The sequence below is a fragment of the Gymnoscopelus microlampas genome (assembly GCF_963454915.1).
Source record: "Gymnoscopelus microlampas genome assembly, chromosome: 8".
NCBI classification, from domain to species: Eukaryota; Metazoa; Chordata; class Actinopteri; order Myctophiformes; family Myctophidae; genus Gymnoscopelus; species Gymnoscopelus microlampas.
Window position 1 is genome coordinate 40,307,950 of NC_139945.1, and position 17,457 is coordinate 40,325,406.

General features: G+C 44.1%; 1 protein-coding gene across 2 annotated transcripts; it reads left to right on the forward strand.

The window, feature by feature from the left end:
• Positions 1–4,817: 4,817 nt before the first annotated feature.
• Positions 4,818–16,658, forward strand: znf296 (zinc finger protein 296). Of its 2 annotated transcripts, none has more exons than XM_084063728.1 (3): positions 4,818–5,056; positions 8,387–8,710; positions 12,621–16,658. In XM_084063728.1, exons 1-3 carry the CDS (start codon positions 5,005–5,007, stop codon positions 14,447–14,449), a joined length of 2,205 nt encoding a protein of 734 aa, XP_083919854.1. In that variant the 5' UTR covers positions 4,818–5,004; the 3' UTR covers positions 14,450–16,658. The 2 variants fall into 2 exon arrangements, with proteins under 2 accessions (XP_083919854.1, XP_083919855.1); XM_084063729.1 differs by having other exon boundaries at positions 12,624–16,658.
• Positions 16,659–17,457: the final 799 nt, after the last annotated feature.

Genomic DNA, 17,457 nt, shown 5'->3' on the forward strand with positions numbered 1-17,457 from the left:
TATGTACAAGTGAAGAAAAAGAAATGGGGAAGGGGGGGTAGGTTAAGACTTAGACAGGGGCCATTTTCGAATTGCAGCCTCCTGAAGGTGTATCTTTAGGGCAGTTTTGAAAGTGAGTAAGGTTTTACACTCTTTTACTCCTTTTGGTAGGGCATTCCACATTTTTGTTGAATAGCATGAGAACGAGTTCATTCCCCTTGTTGAGCCAAATCTGGGTTGAACATGATTCGTGGAGCTATAGTCTAGACGTGTGTGTGTGTGTGTGTGTGTGTGTGTGTGTGTGTGTGTGTGTGTGTGTGTGTGTGTGTGTGTGTGTGTGTGTGTGTGTGTGTTTGTGTGTGTCTGTGACCAGCTAATCTCCGGCACCGTTGGCTTGGTCGCTGTGCTCACACACTCCCTGGACCAGAACCTATGCCCCAAATGTTTCACATGGGCCTGTTACAGCGCCACCAAGAGGACGATTTTTTTGACAATACTCCTACAGATTTTGTCCAAACATCATGCAAATCGGTACACCTCTGTAGTCATTAAACCAAACGGGTCTTTCCGATTTTTCATCCATCCTGATTGGCTAAGATTAGCTTCCAAAGTTTGCAGGAGTGCTTCCTCAAATAAAAAACGTAGTGTGCAATTTCCGTGAAATTTTGCACGCACATTCTCACACATTTTTCAAATCAGCCTCATGGTGGCGCTATAACAGGCCAATTGACGTTATACAACTAGATTCTGACAAATCCCGGAAAAGATTTGTTGTGATTGGCCAGTAGACGTTGAGTGGCAGTTGGGGCAAACGCTCACCCCCAAAACATGATTTATGATTCTGTGCCTATTGGGACATAACTCAATCGGCGCTGAGTCGGCTCAAGCTAACTTCGCAACGTTCGGCACGGCGACTCGCTCGCTTTAGCTCGCTCAGCGGTACCTCTCCTGGCTCAAGTTTGCTTGAGACGGCGCGCCTCCGTCGCGGTCAAGTATGACTTTCCAATCAGGCTTTAGAAAGTCATACTCAACTGACACATGCTTACTATTCTTAACGGAACAAATTAGGAAAGAGGTTGATAGTGGGAAGCTGTGTGGAATGGTACTACTGGACTTACGGAGAGCTTTCGACACAGTGAACCACACTAGACTTCTCAACAAGCTTGAGGCCCTGGGGGCAGACAGGGCAGCATGCAAATGGTTTCAATCCTACCTAACGGACCGCGAACAGAGGGTAGAGGTAAATGGTGTTTTGTCTGATTCAAGCTTCATGAAATGTGGTGTTCCTCAGGGAAGCATTCTAGGCCCAGCACTGTTTTTGGTATACGTGAATGATATGACAGACGCCTGTAACTGTGATTTGTTCTTGTATGCCAATGATTCGGCTCTGCTGATGTCCCATAAGGATCAATCCACACTGAAGAGTTCCCTGAGCGAGGAATTGACTAATGTTAATTCCTGGCTTATAGATAACAAGTTATCTTTACACACAGGGAAGTCAGAATCAATTCTATTTGGTTCTAAAATCAAATTAGGAAAGAGCCCTGATTTCAAGGTCAAACTAAATTCTGACTTCATTGAAGCAAAATCATCGGTGAAATACCTGGGTTGTATCTTGGAGGGTAACCTAGATGGTCGAAATATGGCCAGCAAGGTACTGAGCAAAGTCTCCGGACTGACTAAATTTCTGGCAAGGACAGCAAGGTACTTGGATAGGTGGTGGCCAATTCCCTTATTATGTGTAATTTTGATTTCGCTTGTACATCTTGGTTCGAGGGCTTATTGAAATCCCTCAAAACAAAGCTACAGTCAGCTCAGAATAGACTGATCAGGGTCATTCTAGGGTTAGGACCTATATCCCATATAGGCAGGAACCAGTTTAGAGAACTCAACTGGCTCCCAGTAGAATCCAGGGTAACCATGGCCAGATTGACCATGGTTCATAAGATAATATATGGAGAGGTCCCCATATTTTTAAAGACATGTTTTACTCAGAGAAGCGAAGTACACCATTTTTTCACCAGAGCCAGTGTAGCAGACGTGAGCCTTCCGGCTTTTAAAAGTAAAGTAGGCAGGGAATCATTTACTTACATAGGAGCCACACAGTGGAATGACCTCGAAAACAGTGTCAAACTGACAACAAATCTGAGGACTTTTAAATACAAAACTAAATCATGTCTATTAGAAAAGGTTCCCCTATAGAGGGTCTTTAGACTAGGAAAAATAAGGTAGCACTTGTTTGTGTACTGTGTATGTTACTTGTGTTCTTGTATTGTGTGTATGTACCGTATGTACTGTGAATGTTACTTGTGTTTTGTATTGTTGTGTAATGTGTACTGTGTCTGTACTGTGTATGTCACTTGTGTCTATGTAGTGTTACGTTAGTTACATGTGTTGTATTGTAAAGTATTTTTAACGTATTGATTGTTAATTGTAAGAGGACCTCAACGGAAATAAGTCTCAGGACTTTCTTGTGTTATCCTCGAACTGCGGTGACCATGTGGTTTTGGCTTTTCAAATAAATCAAATCAAATCAAAAAACTATGCATTATCGGGCAAAATCGGTCAAATTGTTATTGTCTACAATGTTTTGCACTCTGTGTGTGTGTGTGTGTGTGTGTGTGTGTGTGTGTGTGTGTGTGTGTGTGTGTGTGTGTCTGTGACCAGCTAATCTCCGGCACCGTTGGCTTGGTCGCTATGTGCTCACTGCTCACACACTCCCTATGCCAGAGCAGAACTAGCCTGGGTGCCAGCCTGCTTCGCTGCGTTCGGCGGACTTTTTTTCTCTCTCCGCTTCTCAGTCTGGAATGCCTCCTATCTCCAGGAGGCGGGACACAGCAGCCAAGGTTCCAAACCTACCGTGGCTTCTGATTGGTCTGTGGTGCGGGGCGGGACAAAAAAAACGGTGTGACCGTTTTGATTCGTCATTCGTTTGAACAACATCCAATCAGCAACGACGTTGCCGAACGTAACATATGTAGTTCCTGTGTACTTCCTGTGTAGTTCTGAAAGACGAGTCAATCGGGTGCATTCCAGACTGAGAAGCGCAGAGAGAAAAAAAAATCCGCCGAACGTAGCGAAGCAGGCTGGCACCCAGGCTAGAGCAGAACCTCTGCCCCAAATTATGGGCCTGTTATAGCGCCACCAGGAGGCCGATTTCTTTGACAGTGCTCCTACAGATTTTGTCCAAACATCACTCAAATTGGTACACCTCTGTGTAACGGAACGGGTCTTTCAGATTTTTCATATTCCATCCTGATTGGCTAAGATTAGCTTCCAAAGTTTGCAGGAGTGCTCCGTTTTGAACAAAATGCCTCAAATTCTGACAAGTCCTGTCAGAATCCAGGAGATTTTAGAGGGGGGGTTTTGGGGGGCGTGGCCACTAGCCATGCCCCCCCCTCCCCAAAGCCACACCCTAGCACCCTTACACAACCCACACATCAATATATAAAAAAATACAGACAAGACTTTGAATTTAAAGTAAAATTACTTTTTAATTAGTCAACATTGCAAAATAAACATTATACACTTTCACTGGAAAGGATTTACAACAAAGCTTACAGTGTTTGTTATTAACTGTTCCACAGAAGTAACAGACTCTGACTGCATTACAATGATCAAAAACAGAGTCAACAGTAACAAACATAAACTTTAGAAGTGTAGTCACAGATTGATCAATTAACTGCGTGTGTGTGTGTGTGTGTGTGTGTGTGTGTGTGTGTGTGTGTGTGTGTGTGTGTGTGCGTGTGTGCGTGCGTGCGTGCGTGCGTGCGTGCGTGCGTGTGTGTGTTCGTGTCCGTGCGTGTGTGCGTGCGTGCGTGCGTGTGTGTGTGTGTGCGTGCGTGCGTGTGTGTGTGTGCGTGCGTGCAAATGTAAGCAAGCAAATGTACAACATGAAATGTACTAATTGCAAAAAAAATGCAATCTTTATTCAAACACAAAATCACACAAAAGTCTAAAAATATTGTACAACATGTACAAGCATCATGCAAAAGTAGCACATTTGTGCCAAAAACATCACTGCAAACAAAGTGCATTCTACATCAGTGATCCTCAAACGTTTTTACGTCAAGGACCCCATATGTATTATTTGGCTGAGGACCCCCATCTGAAAATATTTAGTGCCAGGGACACAATACAAGATTTGTGCAGTTAAAATGTTTCATAAACATTCAAAATTCGTCACATTATTCCAAGATTTTTTGCTTTTTTTAAATAGCAGATTTCACTGGGGACCCCCTCTTCAAGGACCCTACACAGAAGTTGAACCACTGCCCTACACCAGTGGCAGTGGTTCTCAACCTTTTTCAGGCCATGACCCCCAAAATAATCATATTTGAACTGGGGACCCCCACTCTGACTGGAACTTGGAATTGTTGGAGTTGAGGCATTACATTTATAAAATAGCAGATCTACAAGCTCTCAACGCCTCGCAGCTAGAAAGGCTAGTTTCAAAATGTTTGTGTCTTTCTTATATTATTTGACAATTGTTGAATTGGCCAATGTTTGACCAGTTTTTATAGTATAGTTTGTTGATTACTTTTGAAGCATGATTTTTTAAAACTTTTTTTTTGGGGGGGGGGGGTGTTCTTAAGGTATTAAAAAGGTCTTAAAGTGCTTAAATTGTCAATTCACTGTCATCTGGGGACCTTCCCCTCCCAAAAATCATGTGGGGACCTCCCTGGGGGTCCCGACCCCCAGTTTGGGAACCACTGCCCTACACAGGGCGTCTGTGAGTGGGCGGGGTCGAGGTTGGAGGCGTGACGCGGACAGTTGGCCTCGCCCCCTCCCCCTCGCTGCGGGGTACAGCATGAACTTGAACACTTTCTGACTGCTATCCTTCCTTCACTGCACGCTGCGAGTCCTAACAACGTCCCCGGTAGTGCGCTAGAGTAAATCACTCACGTCTTAATCGTTTGATTACGGCAGATTGAAATAAAGTAATTAGACAGGTGTCGATCAGTCCCAAACTAAGAGCTTTTGGATACACCGGTCCAACACTGACCCCGGTGCAACGAGACAGAAATGTCCAGACGCAAACTTGGAAGTCGACCACAGCACCTGAGTGTGATTCAAGGTAAGTCCGTCCGTGTGACGATATTATTAACACATCCAAACAGGCTGGGTTCCTTTTCTCTATGTACGAAAGTCTTGATTAAATTCAATGAATAGTTTTGCGCACACGGTTTGGATGTATTTTAGAAATACAGGCTACAATAACGATTTAATTGAGATTATTAAGAAAATATATGTAATTACTTTGGCTATTTTTGTAGTTATTTAGTTTGCTTATATTGTGTAAAGTCAGTTTTTATTGTCTTAGCATAAGGCAAGGCAAAAAACAAATTTGTTCAGGCTACACCTTGATCAAGTTACTTTGTTGGACTACTTTGTCTTTATTGTCTGGGACAATTTCCTCATTGCTTCATTCTTAGAATATGAGACAGACCGTTTGCATAAGACTGGTGAGAGTGTCCAGTCTATTGCAACTGATAGATTGTACACTAAAACTGAATTATGAAAATAGCAAATACAGGCATGGGGCCGCCCATATTGCTGTTTAACATATTTCTTGATTGATTGATTGATTGAATACTTAACAGTTTGCACACAAAAAAGCACAGAAAGTACAGTTCTATACAAAGTCTGCTAAAAGGATTAAACCCCAAGAAAGCACTATGGCTTGTTTACATTGGGGTCCATGTGTATTCAATTCATCGAAACATTTAATCACAGACAAACATACAATTCTATGCAAAAAAAATCATATAAACGAGTAGTAATAATCACATGCTTTGAATCCTATTAAGATTGATCAGTTAACACTCGGATTGGTGCCAGGAAAGGACAGCGTTGTTTACATAGAAATTCGCCCGTATACAAAAACAAGAGACATAGTTCTGCTTTTTGTACTGATCTCTCCAACGGAGACCAGTATTTGACCACAGGCCCATATACAGACTCTACTTGCTGTATGTGCAACAACCGCGCCTTGCATGTCTGCACAAACAGCAGCAGCCCTGAAACAGGAAAGGTGACATTTTTGACTAACCACCGGCAAGAGATCCACCTTTCAACTGTACTGTCTGTACCTGTCCTGTACGTATTAGCCGGCCGAGCCTGGGCAGGTGTATTCAGGCCAGGTATCAAGGTGTGCCCCTCACTGTTGGGCAATAATGTTATTATGAGTCAGTGGCTCTCAAACTGTGTGTCGGGACCCCCCAGGGGGGATCCGCAAGTGACGGTGAAGTGACAATTTAAGGACTTAAGACCTTTTTAATATAAAAAAAAATAAAGAAGGTAAAAAATCATTACTTTGTTGATATTAAGTAATCAACAAACTACTTTAAAAACTGGTCAAACATTGGCCGAATTGTCAAATAGTATAAGAAAGAGGCAGAAATTGTGAAAACAGCCGATCTACGGCCTGAAAAGGTTGAGAACCACTGTTATGACTCACCCCCACCCCCTCCTCATCCCTCCAAACTGACAAAGATCTCACTGACCTGAGGCCTGTACTAGCTGTGAGATTGTTTTGCAAAATGGACAACATTATCTTTCTAGGCTGTAGTTGTTTGCTTTAGTCTGAGAATGGATTATTCTCATGTTTGAGGCCATAGATTCGGAGACATGACACATGGCACCCAGGAGAGTTTACTTTTGAATATTATCCTCTTATTGTTCACATTTTGACTGATGCTTTTAACTCTAACATGTATTAACTGTTGTTGTACAGTGTGTTGTGCTGGTCTTAAGCATCATCTCAAAGTCAATATTATTGTGAACCACTTCCTATTGACAAAGTTTCTATGGGAGCCAGGTAGTGTAAGCTGTGTCTAATTGTGTGTGAAACATGGATAAAGATTCAAGGTGAAAGCTGTGGTTCTCACTGTTGCATTTTTAAATCAAGATGCTTAATTTCCATCACATAACAAAAATGACAGGCCTACTAGTACTAACTGTAGGTAATGTTGAATACACCTGATCTCTTCTGGGTTAGCAACAGGAAGTGGGCAGTGTTGGCTAGCCAGATTGGCTTCATTGCTTTAGAGAGCGGGGGTGGCTTGTAAGTGAAACTAGCTGTTTGATAAACCAGGACAGTATCTTGTGCTACTGAATAGGCATGCAACAGTTAATTGAACTAATACTTTTTTTATATATAAAAAATGGATTCATATTTTATCCCTATTTTGGGCATGTCATCGTAGGCCAAAGGTTTAAAAAAAGAAAAGAAAAAAATATATATTAAAACTGCGCTTCTCGATTAATCGAACAAGTAATCAGTAGAATAATCGCTAAGAAAATAATCGATAGTTGCAGCTCTGCTACTGAACAATAACTATGTCTGTATATAAAAAAGAACACCTACATGCATGAGAATCTTTGGGGACAGGTGCATTGGAAAAAAACACTTAGGAAATTGGTTGATCCCACACTGTGACATTCAAGCTTACAGCTAGAACTTTATTTAGCAGACAGCATTTTGATCCACCACCAAGGATCTTCTTCGGGTTTTCATTTATAAACCCATTTGTACAACTGTGTTGCTTGCCAGAAATAACAAATCTTCAACAACAAAAAACATGATGCATCCAATTAGCAGTTGATTGACACATCGTTATGGAGTATGACACTTGACAAGCAATTACAATACAGAGTGTTAGGAATTCAGCAATTTAAACGGAAACGATACATAATACAAAATCACATGATGGCTAACAATTTAGGTAAATATTATCACAGACAAAATATAATACTTTACATTACATACAGTATACTACAACATATCGTTGCTGAAACCATGTACATCTCCATATTTCAACTTTTTATGTTTATGATAAATTAATGCCATACTTTATCATACAAAGAGTGTTGCACCGACTATTTTCACTATTTTATTTACATTTTTTAAATAATTAAAAAAGGAATGGTTTTGGACATACATACAAGGTTTCCACCCGACCGCAACGATATGCTACTGAACAATATCTTGGTGTCCTTTGTATTTTGTATAGAATTGTGGTTACAATAGTGGCTGTGAGGACAAAGTTGAGATGGCCAGGAAAATGTTCACTTCTCACAATAGTATTTGATCACCCCTCTGTCCGGGCAGAAACCTCATATCTCCATATTTGAATTCTTTATGTTTTTTCGTAAATGAATGCCCCACTTCATTATACAAGAGTGTCGCACAAAAGTAGTGATAGTAGCCGATCTGTAAGCTCACAACTCCTCGCAATGCGAGCCGTTGTGAGCTTGTACATCGGCTATTGTCACTACTTTCACTATTTTATTACAAAAAATAAGAAAGGAATGCTTTTGGACATATGAGGTTTCCACCTGACAGTGACGATATCATCATTAATGTTCCCATTAGTGTATGCTCACCCTCTTTTCATGTTCGCAGATGACACTGCAGAGGACACAGAGGAGAAGCCTGCTCCAGTGGTCAGAGTGCGCAATGAGGGCCGTGACCTCCTGACCTGTGGGCAGTGCAGCCAGGCCTTCCCTCTTGCCCACATTCTGGCGTTCATCCAGCACAAACAGGGAGGTTGCCACGCTCGTAACCAGGCCCCTGACGCCAGCACCCCTCCCTCACCTGCCGGCCGGGCACAACAGCATCTCAGCCACGCTCCGTTAGGGGCAGGTTTTGTTCAGTTGAAGAAAGGGACCGGCAGGGACAGGTCCTGGGAGGTGGAGACAAAGGTGAAGGTGGAGCCTGATAAAACAGGTGGGTGATTGAACAAGGCAGGTTGCTAATTAGTGGTGACTCTGTTTTTTTGTTTTGTTTTTATTTTTTTTAAACCTTCCCCACCCCCCACCCCCTCGACCCCATCCCTACTAACAACTGCTCCCTTCCCTCCCTCCCAGTCCAACTCATTAGTTAGGCGTTGCCATTAGCAGGCATGCGTGAGTTAGCGTCGCACAAGCTAATTGTGTGGAAACGAAGTGTTCTGTGGGCCCTTAAGGGTCCCTGAGGGTTCCATGCTGAGCACCTGAGCTCCGTAGCTCCTTTCCATCTCCCTGACTGTGTGTCTCTTAGGTGGAGTGGCCAGGTAAACACACAACCCTCCCCCCTTTTCTCTCTTTCATCACATTGTAACTGCACCCTGGACAACTGGAGGTCACAATATGGCCTCATACAGTATGTGTTTTAAAGTGAACTTAAAGAAAGCCCCGTTCAAGCATCGGGTGTAATTTTGTGTGGGAAGTGGTCTGAACCTACAGTATGTGAGGTCTACCAATGTGTGAGTGTTGCACTCCTCTCAAGTGACACACGAATAGAGGACATTGCATCATGTACAGCTCTATCCCCTCTGCTGTATCTTCCACTGTTCTGCCCTGGGCCATGCCAAATGAACCCCTGGGATTCCGTTTGAAGAAGGCAGAGAGACTGTGTTATCAACATCATCATCATCTCTTTTTTTTTTCTATTTCATTATTCTGCTGATATCGCTTTCATCTTACTCTTGACATTTTCATCCTCGATCTTGGGTATGGTGTGAACTCTGTCTCCTCTCTCATTCTCTCAGCGTGTGTCATAAGTTGAATCTTCTCTGCACTGCTGTTGACTAGAGGTTCACAATGATGCCTCTCTGGAAGGTCTTCTTTGTTTTTGTCTTTTTCTCATTGCGTCTTGTAGGTGTCACTTGGGTTTCTTATCCACTTTAACCCTGGCATCCCTGTTATATTAAAAAGTAAATTAATTGTAATAATAATAATTCAAACAATTCAAAACATTTTGTAATGGGAAAATGGCCGGGCTACAAGATCACAGCGTGTCACATCGTTGAGCTTGTAGGTCAGTTATTTTCGCTATTTGTTGTATGATGGAAGGATCCGAAGAATGAAGGAAGAAAAGCAATAGGACAGATGAGAATGTGGGCACTGTGGATACTGTCAATAGATATTACATGTCATGGCTGAGGTCAAGCCAATCAAAAGAAAAAAAGGTGAAGAAGTTATAACAACATTCCTTTGGGGAACAAAGTCAATGTCCAATTGTGAATACCTCATACAAGAGTAAGTCAATGTGGTATATAGTGTGTTGACTTCAATGATCATGGTTATTTGAAGGTCATGCTCTAAATTGAGGTTGAAAAAGGAGATGGAAGGAAGAAATTACATTTAGAATGTTTTTAGTTGAGCAAGGTCTTGTCAAATGCTTGTAAGGTGTGACTTTGCACACCCTTCACACGTTTTGAAACCTTCTCCTCGTGTCTCGTGCTCTCTCATGTAGTACTTCCTTCCTTTGTGTAACGTTCAGGGGACTGCTGCCTGCATCGTTTCCTTCTGTCCACAACCTTTCATGTTTTTTTCTGTTTCACTATCTGTTCATCTCTCTCTCTTTTACTCCTTCCTCTCTGCATTTCTCTGCACATATGAGTTTGTTTTTTGGTGCCCACAGGCTTATATAGTAGCAGACCTACCATGCACTACTCAAGAGTCACGCCTACCATGCACTACTCAAGAGTCACGCGTTTTTTGAATAATGCAAAACAATTTAATTTAGGATTAAACTTTTATAAACAAATCTGGGTTAAATGTGTTTGAATTATTCCTGAGGATCGTATACATCTGATATTCTATATCCGACTGTCATACTATATTTGATCTATTCCTAATATATTGTGAGAATGTTTTTTAGGAGGCATGTGGAAATATATAGAATGGTCACAGAATAACATGTATTGGGGTTATAGTAGGATGTAGAGGCAGACCTTTTTTGGCGAAAAGACTGATTTCATTATTAAGAGGACCTTACATTTAGCTTATTATAGTCTTTCTATTTGGTACATCATACTGTATGTCTCCAGTAGTGCAGTTGGAGGCTCAAACTCTGTGTTCTGTGATGTTCATCTATCTTACTGTGGGAGGGAGATTGAGCATCTCGGATGAAGGAAAGCTTCTGAAATGTGTGTGTGTGTGTGTGTGTGTGTGTGTGTGTGTGTGTGTGTGTGTGTGTGTGTGTGTGTGTGTGTGTGTGTGTGTGTGTGTGTGTGTGTGTGTGTGTGTGTGTGTGTGTGTGTGTGTGTGTGTGTGAGAGATGGGGGTAGTGCATGATGGATTATGGAGGAGCCATGTGCATCTGTCTCATTCCTTTTTATTTATTCTCCTTGTTTGTTTTTTCTCATCTCCAACATCATTCTTCCCCCCATCTTCAACGCACTCTTTCGCTGTGCCCTCTTTCAATTTCTGCATGCCCCCCCCCCTCCTCCTTCTTTTCTCCTCCCTCTGTCTCCCTAGGGACAAGAGATTCTGCCTGCTGCTCGTTAGTGCTCCCAGCCAATCTGCATTTTTAATTAGTAGTTATTGCTTCTGCTTAATATTCAAGTGCTACCCTGGGCCAAATGGGAATCCTTACAAAAAAAAAAAGAGAGCGAGAGGGGAGAGAGAGACCGAGGGAGAGAGAGAGAGGGAAGGGAGGAACGAAAGAGAAACCGACTGGGTATTGTGTTTCACTCCAGGACCCCGAGACAAAAGCCCCCCCTCAGGGAAAGATTTGGAGGGTTTGGGGGCGGAGGGGTGGGGAGAACTGGGGTTGGAGGATGGGTCTGAAGTACAATCCAAAGGGGTGACATATTTTCGCGGTGTCTATCAGCCAGCCCCCTGTACTACATTATTATCGTTTTATCTCATTTTCTTTTTTTCTTTTTATCTCCCGAGTCCTGATCTACCTCTCGTTTCTTTGCTCTCACACTTCACCCCATTTCTTTTTTTCCCCTCTTTTCTTTTTTAAGAGCTTGAACTTTTCTTCTGTTTCTCCTCAGGCTAGGTTAAAGGACACAAACACCACAACTCCTCTCCAGACAGAGAGAGAGAGAGGGAGGGAGGGAAAGAGAAAGAAACAGTTGCTCTCTTTTTCATCTTCTCTCTCCAAACCCCCCTCCAGTAAAATGCAGAAGGATTTGACTTGAGGAAACATGAAAGAGGCTTATAACAGAGTCGGCTTTGAACCTCTCCTATAAAAAAAAGAAAGGGGGGAAAAAAACTGTTTCCCTCACAATTTTAGGGATCTTCTCTCCAATTTTGATTTATGCAGAAGGCCTCATTTGTCAAGCAGGCTGAGTCAGTGGCTGATTTGCATAAAGCCTTCGTTTTCTCCGTTCTGCTAATTAGCAATTTGCAGCTTAATTGGAGAGTGGCTCTTGGTGAGGAGACAAAGCTATCCATGTATCCATACAGAAATATGTCCATATGTATTTGACGACCCAGCTCCGCTTGCTTGCTAGTCTTTGGCTTCCTGGAGCTTCTGTCTCTCTTTTCTGCATTTTGATCTCTAGCTGGGTCCTTTACCCTTCACTTTCTTCCACCACCTCTTAAACAGTTAAATCCCAAGTGTTAATTTTACTCTGAAAGTGTACACTTTAAGAGTCAAATTAACACTATGCATTTTATTGTGTTCAGGCTTTCCTCTGAATTATTTCATTTTATTTCAGTTGAATTAATTTTTAGAACACTAATCTTGTGTTCAATTCTACCTCCATTGTCTTTTGGAATGTCAGGTCTTTTCTAACATTTAACACATAACACTTGATATTTCAAATGCTGACAGAGATATACTGTTGAACACTATAAAGGTCAAGATAATATCTTATGTTCTAAACATACTTTTTGCGTGTCTCTCTCATGTTTTGCAGCAGCTGACGAGCCCACCTATTTCACCTGCCAACAGTGTGAGGGTGTGTTCCCGTCTGCCTGGACGCTCTTGCAGCATGCTCAGCACACTCACTCCTTCAGCATCTACCAGGAGGATGAGGAGGACGGGGAAGAAAAGAGACGAGGAAGGGGAATCCTTAAACGCCACAAACCCGCCGCCACTTTGGACCCACGCCACCTCAGCCAAGCCCTGGCCTCTGCCTTCCAGCCATCCGCCCTGCGTCTCCATCTCCCCCGTAAGACTCAAACCTCCACCCCTTCCTCACACGCTAACATGCAGCCTCTCAACTTCTCGGTGCGGCTCAGGGAGCTGGCGGAGGTTAGCGGTACCACCACCACAGGTGGCTTGGTGCTATCTCCGTCCTCCTCTCCGCCAGCGGCGTCACCCTTCCCGCAGTCGGGGGCCCTCCGGATAGACTTCCCCTGTGAGCTGTGCGGCCAGGGCTTCCAGTCCCTGCGCAGCCTTTCCGCCCACCGCAGGACCCATGCCTGCGAGAGGCCCTACCACTGCGGCGTGTGCGACGAAGCCTTCTCTCAGAGCGGCCAGCTGGCCCGCCACATGAGGAGCCACCGAAGGGAGGCTGGGGTCGTGGGCACGGGCGGATATGAGCCACTGGATTTGGGCATGGGAGCAATGGAGGAGGATGCAGCGAGGCAGGGGATGAAGGGGAGGTTCCTTGTGCAGGCGTCTGGGACCATGGGAGAGGGGGATATCAGTGGTGGAGTAGAAGTGAGGACCCACTGTCCCTCTGAGCTGGACCTGAGCCTGCCCAAACAGATCTCCACAGGCTCGGGTCTGATGCTCTTGACCTCCCAGCTCAGACCTCCGGAAAGGAGCCTGCTCATGCTGTTGCAGCGGCAGAGGGAAGGAGGTGAGGTCGGAGAGGAGGAGATGGAGGGACCGGGCGAGCCGCAGCACACCTCTCCCTGTGCCAGCCCCTCTGAGGGGTCCTTGGAGAGCGGGGAGACGGGGGGCAGTGGGGAGAGTGGCATCGCCAGTGGGAACTGTACCCCTAAGCGACCTGAGCCGGGTGACATGAGAGTGAGGGGAGTTGGAGAGTGGGAGAGTGAGAGGGCAGAGGTCATAGAGAGAGAGAAAGGGTGGGGCTCAAGTACTGCCAGTGAGGTTGTACAGGAGTGGCAGTGGGAGAATGAGCGTAGAAGCAGCGGGGGAGGGGGAAGCAGCGGAGGAAATGGCAACAATAATATTACCAACAACAACAACAACAACAGTGGCATTCCAGGAAGGAAGAAGAAAAATGAAGCCTGCGAGTACTGCGGGAAGCAGTTCCGCAACAGCAGCAACCTAACGGTGCACAGACGCAGCCACACAGGCGAGCGTCCGTACCGCTGCGGCCTCTGCAGCTACGCCTGCGCGCAGAGCTCCAAGCTAACGCGCCACATGAAGACGCATGGCGCCCGCGGGGCTAGGGCCCCTTTTCTGTGCCAGCTGTGCAGCGTGCCGTTCACCGTCTATGCCACCCTGGAGAAACACCTGAAGAAGGTTCACGGTTTGAGCCACGCCAGTGTGGGAACGTACGCACATGCTAGCGCCATCGGTGCTGTGAAGGTGGAGGAGGAGGACCAAGTGGTGGTGAAAACGGAGGAGGAGGAGACCGGTTTGGATCAGGCGGAGATGGAAAGCAAGATGGAAAGTGACGTAATCCAGAGAATGGAAGCGGAGGAGGGGCAGAACGGACAGCAATACGAGGAGAGGAGCGGAAGTCCAGCCATGGTGGAGACAGGTGTTGGGGAGTTCCGATCTGATGGCGCTACGGACATCAGTGTGGCAATAACTACTGCTCCCTAAGACCCCTGCTCATTCCTGTGCACACTGAAATTGACATTCAATTGTTCAAGACCACTGCCAGCAATTTGACTGATTCATGCAAATGGATCATTTTGCTCCACAGCCCAACAGGCAATCGATAGAAAATGTTTAATGCAATCTTGCTTAAAGAAAAAACTGCAGAACTACAAAAGGTAGCAGGCAGCCTGTCATCACTGTTCCTTCTGCTTGCTTTGAGGTGCATGTGCAGTAGAACCCATTAATTCTGTTCACAAAAGTATGCAAAGCCGCTGGTAGAAACTAAGTGCCTACTTTAGACCACAGAGCAAAACTAGAGCATGTCATTTGGTAGGGGGATTAACAGAACTGTTGAACAGGAAGTAAGCCACCACAGTCCACGCAAACAGGAAAGCACTGTGTTCTGACTACGAAACACAAATAAATGAACCAGTTACCACTTTGGTGACAAACCAGCCACAGGTGATGTGATCACACATGGGTCTTAATTATCCAATGATTCATAAAACACAAATGGGGTTTTGTTCCGTTTAAAATAACAGAAGATCAAGAGAAGATCGATATGTGATTATGTTTTTCTTTTTTCTTCATGATACTGAAACCAGTTGCACCAGCATAGAAAGGTCATGTCCTGCCACCTAACTGTTCCACAAAGCCATGTTCCCCTGTCTGGAAGACCATTTAAAGACTAAAGATGTTTGAACAGGAGACGGGGATGAAATGAATCCAAACACTGTCTGCCTGTAGCTTCTCAGACTCCGCTTTTTAAAGGCACTCGGCTGTCACAACACTTGTCACTTAATGTAATGTTTACAGGGCTCATGAGGCCTCGCAAGTCTGCGCTCCTATCTGTGTGACAGTACGTAGCCTATGGATGTTTCTTTTTTGGTATATTTTTATAAATGTGAATGAGACGTTAAAGTCTCAGCTACTGATGGTTCATGTCTAGCTTCTATGCATAAAAAATGCAACTTGACATACATGTGAAACGGGTGTGTTTTAGTTTTCTTCTCTGCTTGTACTTATTGTGGTGGTGTTTTTTTCACAATGTTTACATTTGTAAAGTGTTGAACTGCTTGAAGCTTATGCATGTGTTGCTGCCATTTTGAAATGTTCAGTACTGTTCTTTTTTGCTTGTGTTTGAATTAGTCCTTATTTATGCTCACTGCATGTTTAACTGAAAAGTCTATTCACTGTTGAACTACAGGGTTGAGAGATTCAGTAATGGCTAGTGATTGGTGGGAGAGTTTTATGGGTACCACCAAATGAGCACTTGTGTGAATGAGGGTGTCAACGTGTGTGCTTTTCTATGTGTGTGTGTATATACAGGGAAATTCTCGGGTAACACTTTACTTGAACCCTTTGTCCTACCATTTAAAGACGAAGTGTGACATAAATATAATCATTACGGCTAATGTGCACAGGGGGTCAACATGTATCAACATTACTCCAGGAGTGCAAACTAACCACAGATAGCCAATTGTATCTCCAATAATTCTTGTTAATGTAGCAGTAGTGGCTCAGACCCTCTGCCTGATGACCAGATGACCAAAAGCCTATCTCCCCCGGCACAGGGGGAATTCCCCTTTAGGCTAGTGAATATTATGTTGGCTTTCCACGCGGGAGACCCAGGTTTCGAATCCCGGGCGTTACATTAACATTGCAATAACAGGACATGGTTGTGAAGTGTAGTGTTACCAGATCTTTTGTGTCTACTGTGATGACTTTATAGTACCATTTATGGATTTCTATTTCCACTCATGTCAGGGAACCCCTATTTTTTTTGACATCTTGTGAAAAAACTATAATATTAAGCGCTTTGTATAAAAATGATGGGGATAAATGTTAATGATGGATGTGGGATGAGTGGAGTGTTAAGCCTCATTTTAATAGATTTTCAGGCCAACAACACATTCTTAGTTTGAAAAACAGTTATTTTCATATACTGTAGTATAAATTTGGCCAAACTGTTCATGTTTTGTACATAGATTGACAGTCCTTCTCGCTGTTGCCATTATAATTATTATGAACAGCCTGTCACCCCTTTATGCCTTCAACATGTTTTTCCAGCATTCCTGGTTTTGTCTCTTCTCCTCTTCGCCAAACACTTAACTATTGAGAGGCTCAGCTCCACTGTCTTTGTAAACTTGACACCATTTTGTAATTGACCTCGTCACGAGGAGGCTCAATAAAGAAGTGAGGCAAGACATGATTGTGTTTTGTTTGTGTATGTTTTGTGTGTATCTTGTGTATGCTGCACATTTTCTTTTGCAGAGCTCCATGTTGGATCCCACAGCTCAACATTTAAAAAGTTACTAGTCACAGTACTGGGGTTGAAGGTTGTCTTAGCAGGGTGGCTTATTTCTCTGAGGACCGTCTGCCATCAGCTTATTAATGTTTCATGTGACTGTTGGATTGGAGACCCTCAGTCCCTGTTTACACATTGCCTTTTGTGTACAAGAACTGTTCATAATTCCGTGTGTGTGTGTGTGTGTGTGTGTGTGTGTCAATTTATTCAGTGTGAGCTGTATGTGTTTGACAATGTTATTATGCAGATATGAAGAGGTACATGGGCTTGCAGAGATGTTATGGGACATGGGTGACTAGGATTTCTCAGGGTATAGTTTGTGTGTATGGGGGAGGGGAAGGGGGTAGTAGGATACATGGTTGTTTGTGGGCATGTTCCCGTGGCAGTGCGGGGTGGTGGTGGGGGTGTCAAGGGGTTGCGGTAATTGCTGACTCCATTTTAAGGGCACAAAAACTCTATGCCAGCATCTCTGGCCTTAACCCCACCCCCTCTAATGGAAACCAAGCTCTATGATCCTTCTAGCTCATTAACAGCGAGTCTTTTAATGAGCTTTCAACAGGGTGGGGGCAGGGCTGATGAGGAGTGTGTGTGTGTGTGTGGGGGGGGGGGGGACTGGGGGGCATGGCACCAGATGTACACACGCCCACTACGACCAATTACCATTGTGCTGCTGAGAATAAGGAGGAAGTGAGGAGAGAAGCCA